Below are 10,753 nucleotides of genomic sequence, written 5' to 3' on the forward strand. Positions count from 1 at the left end.
CTCCCTTCCCTCTCTCTCTCTACCGCTCCCCTCCCTCTCTCTCTACCGCTCCCTCCCTCTCTCTCTACCCCTCCCTCCCTCTCTTACCCCTCCCTCCCTCTCTCTCTACCGCTCCCTCCCTCTCTCTCTACCGCTCCCTCCCTCTCTCTCTACCGCTCCCTCCTCTCTCTCTACCGCTCCCTCCCTCTCTCTCTACCGCTCCCTCCCTCTCTCTCTACCGCTCCCTCCCTCTCTCTCTACCGCTCCCTCCCTCTCTCTCCCTCCCTCCCTCTCTCTCTACCCCTCCCTCCCTCTCTCTCTACCCCTCCCTCCCTCTCTCTCTACCGCTCCCTCTCTCTCTCTCTACCGCTCCCTCCCTCTCTCTCTACCGCTCCCTCCCTCTCTCTCTACCGCTCCCTCCCTCTCTCTCTACCGCTCCCTCTCTCTCTCTCTACCGCTCCCTCTCTCTCTCTCTACCGCTCCCTCTCTCTCTCTCTCTACGCTCTCTCTCTCTCACTCTCCCTCCCTCTCTCTCCCACTCCCCCTTGCTCCCTCTCTCGCATGTTCTGTTTTTCTCATTCGCCCCCTCCCGACCCGGAACCCCCATCCTCCCTCGCGCCCCCCCCCCCTCCCACGCCCCCTCCCCATCGTGCACGCGTTCCACCCTCCCCCTCGGGTCAGTCTGTGGAATTCTCCCTCCTCCACCTCCCCCCGCCCCCCCTCCCCCCCCACCGCGCCCCCCCACCCCCCGAGAGACAGTGATGTCTGTGGCTCATTGAATATATTCAAGATGGAGATTTGATCGACACAGAGTTCGATGGTCATGGGGGGGGAGGAGCGAGAGGGAGCGGCGGGGGAGGGGGGGCGGCGGGGGAGGGGGGGCGGCGGGGGAGGGGGGGCGGCGGGGGAGGGGGGGCGGCGGGGGAGGGGGGGCGGCGGGGGAGGGGGGTCGGCGGGGGAGGGGGGGCGGCGGGGGAGGGGGGGCGGCGGGGGAGGGGGGGCGGCGGGGGAGGGGGGGCGGCGGGGGAGGGGGGGCGGCGGGGGAGGGGGGGCGGCGGGGGAGGGGGGGCGGCGGGGGAGAGAGAGTGTGGAGGGTTGTGTGGGATCCTCGCTGCTGTTCCTCGGGTGTTAATATGGAGTCTCCGGGGAATGGAGTGTACCTCAGACTGAGCAGGGAGCACCGCCCCCTCCGGCTGGTCACGGGATGTTTGCGAGTCCCCATTCAACACCGCATTCCCACGCTGGATCTTGGCTTTCCTCCGAGCTTCCTGCAGGGAGCACAGAGACAAACATTATCCAATCAGTCCCTCAGCCCCGGCTCGACTGAGGATCTCCAGCATCCCGGAACCAGGGATATTCCACATTCCCGACTCATCCCAAACCACTGCTGCCCCGTGCACTAACTCTCACCGCCCCTCCCCCATCACCCTCTCGCCCCCTCCCCCGTGCTCACAGACCCCACACCGGCTCCCCGTCTGGATTCAGCCTCCCCCAGCCCCTGCTTCCCTCCCTATCCCTGTAACTCCCTCCAGCTCCTACATCCCTATCTCCATCTCACCCTCCTCTCGCTGCCCTCTCTACCCCTTCCCCGTGCCCCCCACAGGTTCGGGATGGGACCCCAGAATCCGTTCTAAACCGAGGTCCCTGTGATCGGGTTACTTACTCGGACCTGGAGAAGTCGCTCCTTCTCTTCCAGGGCCTCCCTCAATTTCTTCTCCATCTCGGCCAGTGTCTGGAGGGAACACCCGTTACTGCAACAAAAGAACCAGCATCAGACTGAGCGAACAAATCCTGCCTTCAGCTCAGGAACAGGCCATTCAGCCCCTCTGCTCTGTGCTGGTGTTCCTGCTCCACACCAGCCTCCTCTCCACTCCCCCTCTCCATCTCCTTCGATTCCTTTCCCCCTCATGTGTTTATCCAGCTTCCCCTTCAATACACCCACACTATTCAACTAACCGAGGGATATAGAGACCGGAACTGTGCACAGTGCTCCCAGTGTGGTCTAACCGAGGGATATGGAGACCGGAACTGTGCACAGTGCTCCCAGTGTGGTCTAACCGAGGGATATGGAGACTGGAACTGTGCACAGTGCTCCCAGTGTGGGTCTAACCGAGGGATATGGAGACTGGAACTGTGCACAGTGCTCCCAGTGTGGGTCTAACCGAGGGATATGGAGACTGGAACTGTGCACAGTGCTCCCAGTGTGGTCTAACCGAGGGATATGGAGACTGGAACTGTGCACAGTGCTCCCAGTGTGGGTCTAACCGAGGGATATGGAGACTGGAACTGTGCACAGTGCTCCCAGTGTGGGTCTAACCGAGGGATATGGAGAATGGAACTGTGCACAGTGCTCCCAGTGTGGTCTAACCGAGGGATATGAAGACCGGAACTGTGCACAGTGCTCCCAGTGTGGGTCTAACCGAGGGATATGGAGACTGGAACTGTGCACAGTGCTCCCAGTGTGGGTCTAACCGAGGGATATGGAGACTGGAACTGTGCACAGTGCTCCCAGTGTGGGTCTAACCGAGGGATATGGAGACTGGAACTGTGCACAGTGCTCCGAGTGTGGTCTAACCGAGGGATATGGAGACTGGAACTGTGCACAGTGCTCCGAGTGTGGGTCTAACCGAGGGATATGGAGACTGGAACTGTGCACAGTGCTCCGAGTGTGGGTCTAACCGAGGGATATGGAGAATGGAACTGTGCACAGTGCTCCCAGTGTGGGTCTAACCGAGGGATATGGAGAATGGAACTGTGCACAGTGCTCCCAGTGTGGGTCTAACCGAGGGATGTGGAAACTGGAACTGTGCACAGTGCTCCCAGTGTGGGTCTAACCGAGGGATATGGAGAATGGAACTGTGCACAGTGCTCCCAGTGTGGGTCTAACCGAGGGATATGGAGACTGGAACTGTGCACAGTGCTCCCAGTGTGGGTCTAACCGAGGGATATGAAGACCGGAACTGTGCACAGTGCTCCCAGTGTGGGTCTAACCGAGGGATATGGAGAATGGAACTGTGCACAGTGCTCCCAGTGTGGGTCTAACCGAGGGATATGAAGACCGGAACTGTGCACAGTGCTCCCAGTGTGGGTCTAACCGAGGGATATGGAGACTGGAACTGTGCACAGTGCTCCCAGTGTGGGTCTAACCGAGGGATATGGAGACCGGAACTGTGCACGGTGCTCCCAGTGTGGGTCTAACCGAGGGATATGGAGAATGGAACTGTGCACGGTGCTCCCAGTGTGGGTCTAACCGAGGGATATGGAGACTGGAACTGTGCACAGTGCTCCCAGTGTGGTCTAACCGAGGGATATGGAGACTGGAACTGTGCACAGTGCTCCCAGTGTGGGTCTAACCAAGGGATAGGGAGACTGGAACTGTGCACAGTGCTCCCAGTGTGGGTCTAACCGAGGGATATGGAGAATGGAACTGTGCACGGTGCTCCCAGTGTGGGTCTAACCGAGGGATATGGAGACCGGAACTGTGCACGGTGCTCCCAGTGTGGGTCTAACTGAGGGATATGGAGACTGGAACTGTGCACAGTGCTCCCAGTGTGGGTCTAACCGAGGGATATGGAGACTGGAACTGTGCACAGTGCTCCCAGTGTGGGTCTAACCAAGGGATAGGGAGACTGGAACTGTGCACGGTGCTCCCAGTGTGGGTCTAACCGAGGGATATGGAGACCGGAACTGTGCACAGTGCTCCCAGTGTGGGTCTAACCGAGGGATATGGAGACCGGAACTGTGCACAGTGCTCCGAGTGTGGGTCTAACCGAGGGATATGGAGACCGGAACTGTGCACAGTGCTCCGAGTGTGGGTCTAACCGAGGGATATGGAGACTGGAACTGTGCACAGTGCTCCCAGTGTGGGTCTAACCGAGGGATATGGAGACTGGAACTGTGCACAGTGCTCCCAGTGTGGTCTAACCGAGGGATATGGAGACTGGAACTGTGCACAGTGCTCCCAGTGTGGGTCTAACCGAGGGATATGGAGACTGGAACTGTGCACAGTGCTCCCAGTGTGGTCTAACCGAGGGATATGGAGACTGGAACTGTGCACAGTGCTCCCAGTGTGGGTCTAACCGAGGGATATGAAGACCGGAACTGTGCACAGTGCTCCCAGTGTGGTCTAACCGAGAGGATTGGTTTGTGAGTATATTTGGTGTTACGTTTGCAGGGAGACTGAGTCAGTGTTTGGCCTCGCTAACCTGGATAAAGCCCCTGTTTGTGTCTCTCCCAGATTGAGGACATTTATTTCTACATCCTGATAATTCCCTGGAGAAATTCCACACTGGGACCCATCAGACATTGCTTATCATCGCCAGGAGGGGGCGACTCTGAGCTTCAGAGCGATGCCCAACCCGGGTATTGTGGGAGTTTCTTCCCGGGGTATTGTGGGGATTTCTCCCGGGGTATTGTGGGAGTCTCTCCCGGGGTATTGTGGGAGTCTCTCCCGGGGTATTGTGGGAGTCTCTCCCGGGGTATTGTGGGAGTTTCTCTCGGGGTATTGTGGGAGTTTCTCTCGGGGTATTGTGGGAGTTTCTCTCGGGGTATTGTGGGAGTTTCTCTCGGGGTATTGTGGGAGTTTCTCCCGGGGTATTGTGGGAGTTTCTCTCGGGGTATTGTGGGAGTTTCTCTCGGGGTATTGTGAACCAGCTGGTCGCCTCCATGCTGTGGTACCGGCTGGTCCCTTTGACCCCTCCCCCTGGCTTTGTCACCGATATCCAGAGAACCCTCGTGCGGTTCTTCTGGGGCAATCGACTGCACTGGGTCCCTGCTGCGGTCCTGTATCTCCCGCTTGAGGAGGGCGGACAAGGTCTGGTGTGCCTCCGCACTCAGATAGCGACCTTCCGCCTCCAGGCCCTGCAGAGGTACCTTTACGTTGAGCCCCCTCCACAGTGGTGTGCCATGGCGACGTATTTCTTCCGGCACTGGCACGGCCTCAATTATGACGTGCAGCTCCTGCATATCGAACTGGGGCGTGTTCCGACCGCCCTGCAGGAGTTGCCCGTCTTTTACCAGGACCTCCTCACTGTCTGGAACAAGGTCGCCTCGCGACGCAGCTCTCCCCCGTCAGGAGTAGCGGCCCTCGTGCGAGAGCCGCTGCTCAGGAATCCGCTCCTCCAGCCGTATAACGTCAGGTGGCTGGCGGAGAGGAGGGCTGTGGACGCCGGGGTGACCAGAATCGGGGACGTGCTCGATGGCGGAGGGGCGGGCTGGATGAGTCCCCGCATGCTGGCTGAGCGCGCGGGGACATCCGTCCGGCGCGCGGCCAAAGCCATCCTAGACCTTAGGACGGTCGTGCTCGGCCCCGAAACTGCACGCAAACTTGAGACGGCGCAGGCGTGCGGTGGGATCCCGCCCGAGCGTTCCCCTGTTCGGGCGGAATTCCACATTGGCCCAAAGCCTCAGCCCCCTCCCCTGGGTGAGGTGCCCCACAGCCTGAGCCGCCTCGCGGAAATGCCCTCCGTGCCTTTTTCTACCGCGCGGAGGCGTTTCCTGTGCGGGCTGCTGCTGCACACCTTCCACTACCGCCTCCTCGCCTGTCGCCCGGATACACCTTGGCGGGCCTTGTTGCCGCCGGGCGGCGGAGGTCCCCGCTGGAGGTCCCTCTACGGAGGGATCTCCCCCAATTACGTCGGGGACCTGGGGTGGAGGGTGATGCATGCAGCAGTTCCGCACAACCGTAGGATTCACTGGTTCACGGGCTCCGAAGACTGCCCTTTCTGCGGCCTTGTGGAGTCCGTGGACCATGTCTATGTTGAGTGTCTTAGGCTGCACTCCCTTTATGTTTTCCTGAAGAACCTTTTGTTGATGTTTTGTCTGCACTTCAGTCCAACGCTCCTGATCTACGGACACCCGGTGCGGAGAGGGGAGGGTCGGGATGGCGACCTCCTCGTGAACCTGCTCCTGGGCCTGGCGAAATGCGCCATTTACCGGTCCAGGCTGCGGGCGATCGAGGGGGCCGTCCATCCTGACTGTCTGCCCCTCTACCGTGGCTACGTTCGCGGCCAGGTGTCCCTGGAGAGGGAGCATGCGGTGTCCACGGGCGAGGTTGACGCTTTCCGCGCCCGCTGGGCACCGCAGGGGTTGGGGTGCATTATTGACCCCAATAATCACATTTTAATTTGATGTTTTTAAGTTTCCTTTGTACTTTGATTTCTGTTCAGGCTGTTCCCCCTCCTTTTTGGGGAGCTGCCCCTTTTACTTTGTCCTGATTTAATCTGAGTTTGTTTACTTGGTTTGACCTAAAAAGAGGTCTCGGGGTATTGTGGGAGTTTCTCTCGGGGTATTGTGGGAGTTTCTCCCGGGGTATTGTGGGAGTTTCTCCCGGGGTATTGTGGGAGTTTCTCTCGGGGTATTGTGGGAGTTTCTCTCGGGGTATTGTGGGAGTTTCTCCCGGGGTATTGAGGGAGTTTCTCCCGGGGTATTGTGGGAGTTTCTCCCGGGGTATTGTGGGAGTTTCTCCCGGGGTATTGTGGGAGTTTCTCTCGGGGTATTGTGGGAGTTTCTCTCGGGGTATTGTGGGAGTTTCTCTCGGGGTATTGTGGGAGTTTCTCCCGGGGTATTGTGGGAGTTTCTCTCGGGGTATTGTGGGAGTTTCTCCCGGGGTATTGTGGGAGTTTCTCTCGGGGTATTGTGGGAGTTTCTCTCGGGGTATTGTGGGAGTTTCTCTCGGGGTATTGTGGGAGTTTCTCTCGGGGTATTGTGGGAGTTTCTCCCGGGGTATTGTGGGAGTTTCTCTCGGGGTATTGTGGGAGTTTTTCACACCTCCCCCAAACAAATGGGCCGACCTTTGACCCCTTACCTGTGCAGGCTGTGGGCCCGGGAGAGCGTGGTGCTGCCCCCTGTGTGTGAGCGCTGGCGACCGGGCCCATTGGTGACCCCTGGCAGGGCGGCGTTGGGGTCTCCGGGCGGAGGGCAGGAGAGGGTGGGCTTCGGGCGTCTGAAGCTGTTGCTCCGATGGAGGGCGACCAGGGAGAGGAGCTGCATTGGAGCCAGGCTCAGACCTGAAAAATCAAACACCACATACCTTTACATAGCGCCTGGAACATCCAGAGACATGGCACAGACACCCAACACCAGGAGCCAGAACCACAACAGGAAATACCAGAGGAGAGGGACAGAGAGAGGGAGAGAGGGACAGAGAGAGGGAGAGAGGGACAGAGAGAGGGAGAGAGGGACAGAGAGAGGGAGAGAGGGACAGAGAGAGGGAGAGAGGGACACAGAGAGGGAGAGAGGGACACAGAGAGGGAGAGAGCGACACAGAGAGGGAGAGAGCGACACAGAGAGGGAGAGAGCGACACAGAGAGGGAGAGAGCGACACAGAGAGGGAGAGAGCGACACAGAGAGGGAGAGAGCGACACAGAGAGGGAGAGAGCGACACAGAGAGGGAGAGAGCGACACAGAGAGGGAGAGAGCGACACAGAGAGGGAGAGAGCGACACAGAGAGGGAGAGAGCGACACAGAGAGGGAGAGAGCGACACAGAGAGGGAGAGAGCGACACAGAGAGGGAGAGAGCGACACAGAGAGGGAGAGAGCGACACAGAGAGGGAGAGAGCGACACAGAGAGGGAGAGAGCGACACAGAGAGGGAGAGAGCGACACAGAGAGGGAGAGAGCGACACAGAGAGGGAGAGAGCGACACAGAGAGGGAGAGAGCGACACAGAGAGGGAGAGAGCGACACAGAGAGGGAGAGAGCGACACAGAGAGGGAGAGAGCGACACAGAGAGGGAGAGAGCGACACAGAGAGGGAGAGAGCGACACAGAGAGGGAGAGAGCGACACAGAGAGGGAGAGAGCGACACAGAGAGGGAGAGAGCGACACAGAGAGGGAGAGAGCGACACAGAGAGGGAGAGAGCGACACAGAGAGGGAGAGAGCGACACAGAGAGGGAGAGAGCGACACAGAGAGGGAGAGAGCGACACAGAGAGGGAGAGAGCGACACAGAGAGGGAGAGAGCGACACAGAGAGGGAGAGAGCGACACAGAGAGGGAGAGAGCGACACAGAGAGGGAGAGAGCGACACAGAGAGGGAGAGAGCGACACAGAGAGGGAGAGAGCGACACAGAGAGGGAGAGAGCGACACAGAGAGGGAGAGAGCGACACAGAGAGGGAGAGAGCGACACAGAGAGGGAGAGAGCGACACAGAGAGGGAGAGAGCGACACAGAGAGGGAGAGAGCGACACAGAGAGGGAGAGAGCGACACAGAGAGGGAGAGAGCGACACAGAGAGGGAGAGAGCGACACAGAGAGGGAGAGAGCGACACAGAGAGGGAGAGAGCGACACAGAGAGGGAGAGAGCGACACAGAGAGGGAGAGAGCGACACAGAGAGGGAGAGAGCGACACAGAGAGGGAGAGAGCGACACAGAGAGGGAGAGAGCGACACAGAGAGGGAGAGAGCGACACAGAGAGGGAGAGAGCGACACAGAGAGGGAGAGAGCGACACAGAGAGGGAGAGAGCGACACAGAGAGGGAGAGAGCGACACAGAGAGGGAGAGAGCGACACAGAGAGGGAGAGAGCGACACAGAGAGGGAGAGAGCGACACAGAGAGGGAGAGAGCGACACAGAGAGGGAGAGAGCGACACAGAGAGGGAGAGAGCGACACAGAGAGGGAGAGAGCGACACAGAGAGGGAGAGAGCGACACAGAGAGGGAGAGAGCGACACAGAGAGGGAGAGAGCGACACAGAGAGGGAGAGAGCGACACAGAGAGGGAGAGAGCGACACAGAGAGGGAGAGAGCGACACAGAGAGGGAGAGAGCGACACAGAGAGGGAGAGAGCGACACAGAGAGGGAGAGAGCGACACAGAGAGGGAGAGAGCGACACAGAGAGGGAGAGAGCGACACAGAGAGGGAGAGAGCGACACAGAGAGGGAGAGAGCGACACAGAGAGGGAGAGAGCGACACAGAGAGGGAGAGAGCGACACAGAGAGGGAGAGAGCGACACAGAGAGGGAGAGAGCGACACAGAGAGGGAGAGAGCGACACAGAGAGGGAGAGAGCGACACAGAGAGGGAGAGAGCGACACAGAGAGGGAGAGAGCGACACAGAGAGGGAGAGAGCGACACAGAGAGGGAGAGAGCGACACAGAGAGGGAGAGAGCGACACAGAGAGGGAGAGAGCGACACAGAGAGGGAGAGAGCGACACAGAGAGGGAGAGAGCGACACAGAGAGGGAGAGAGCGACACAGAGAGGGAGAGAGCGAAGAGAGGGAGAGAGCGACACAGAGAGGGAGAGAGCGACACAGAGAGGGAGAGAGCGACACAGAGAGGGAGAGAGCGACACAGAGAGGGAGAGAGCGACACAGAGAGGGAGAGAGCGACACAGAGAGGGAGAGAGCGACACAGAGAGGGAGAGAGCGACACAGAGAGGGAGAGAGCGACACAGAGAGGGAGAGAGCGACACAGAGAGGGAGAGAGCGACACAGAGAGGGAGAGAGCGACACAGAGAGGGAGAGAGCGACACAGAGAGGGAGGAGCGACACAGAGAGGGAGAGAGCGACACAGAGAGGGAGAGAGCGACACAGAGAGGGAGAGAGCGACACAGAGAGGGAGAGAGCGACACAGAGAGGGAGAGAGCGACACAGAGAGGGAGAGAGCGACACAGAGAGGGAGAGAGCGACACAGAGAGGGAGAGAGCGACACAGAGAGGGAGAGAGCGACACAGAGAGGGAGAGAGCGACACAGAGAGGGAGAGAGCGACACAGAGAGGGAGAGAGCGACACAGAGAGGGAGAGAGCGACACAGAGAGGGAGAGAGCGACACAGAGAGGGAGAGAGCGACACAGAGAGGGAGAGAGCGACACAGAGAGGGAGAGAGCGACACAGAGAGGGAGAGAGCGACACAGAGAGGGAGAGAGCGACACAGAGAGGGAGAGAGCGACACAGAGAGGGAGAGAGCGACACAGAGAGGGAGAGAGCGACACAGAGAGGGAGAGAGCGACACAGAGAGGGAGAGAGCGACACAGAGAGGGAGAGAGCGACACAGAGAGGGAGAGAGCGACACAGAGAGGGAGAGAGCGACACAGAGAGGGAGAGAGCGACACAGAGAGGGAGAGAGCGACACAGAGAGGGAGAGAGCGACACAGAGAGGGAGAGAGCGACACAGAGAGGGAGAGAGCGACACAGAGAGGGAGAGAGCGACACAGAGAGGGAGAGAGCGACACAGAGAGGGAGAGAGCGACACAGAGAGGGAGAGAGCGACACAGAGAGGGAGAGAGCGACACAGAGAGGGAGAGAGCGACACAGAGAGGGAGAGAGCGACACAGAGAGGGAGAGAGCGACACAGAGAGGGAGAGAGCGACACAGAGAGGGAGAGAGCGACACAGAGAGGGAGAGAGCGACACAGAGAGGGAGAGAGCGACACAGAGAGGGAGAGAGCGACACAGAGAGGGAGAGAGCGACACAGAGGGAGAGAGCGACACAGAGAGGGAGAGAGCGACAGAGAGAGGGAGAGAGCGACAGAGAGGAGGGAGAGAGCGACAGAGAGGGGGAGAGAGCGACAGAGAGGGGGGAGAGCGACAGAGAGAGGGAGAGAGCGACAGAGAGAGAGAGCGACAGAGAGAGAGAGAGAGTGACAGAGAGATAAAGAGCGACAGAGAGAGAGAGAGACAGAGTAAAACTCCCTCTACACATTCCCCCATCAAACACTCCCAGGACAGGTACAGCACGGGGTTAGATACAGAGTAAAGCTCCCTCGACACTGTCCCCATCAAACACTCCCAGGACAGGTACAGCACGGGATTAGATACAGAGTAAAGCTCCCTCTACATCTGTCCCC

At 59.5% G+C, this 10,753-nt stretch overlaps 1 protein-coding gene across 1 annotated transcript; it reads right to left on the reverse strand.

Moving 5' to 3' along the window:
* Positions 1–1,139: 1,139 nt before the first annotated feature.
* Positions 1,140–6,986, reverse strand: LOC144491300 (uncharacterized; the record flags this gene model as incomplete). The annotated part of the gene is made up of 3 exons (XM_078208973.1): positions 1,140–1,247; positions 1,643–1,730; positions 6,785–6,986. Coding segments are annotated over 3 exons (398 nt in total), but the record flags the coding sequence as incomplete, so codon positions are not given.
* Positions 6,987–10,753: the final 3,767 nt, after the last annotated feature.

Source organism: Mustelus asterias, unplaced genomic scaffold, assembly GCF_964213995.1.
Source record: "Mustelus asterias unplaced genomic scaffold, sMusAst1.hap1.1 HAP1_SCAFFOLD_4956, whole genome shotgun sequence".
NCBI lineage: Eukaryota > Metazoa > Chordata > Chondrichthyes > Carcharhiniformes > Triakidae > Mustelus > Mustelus asterias.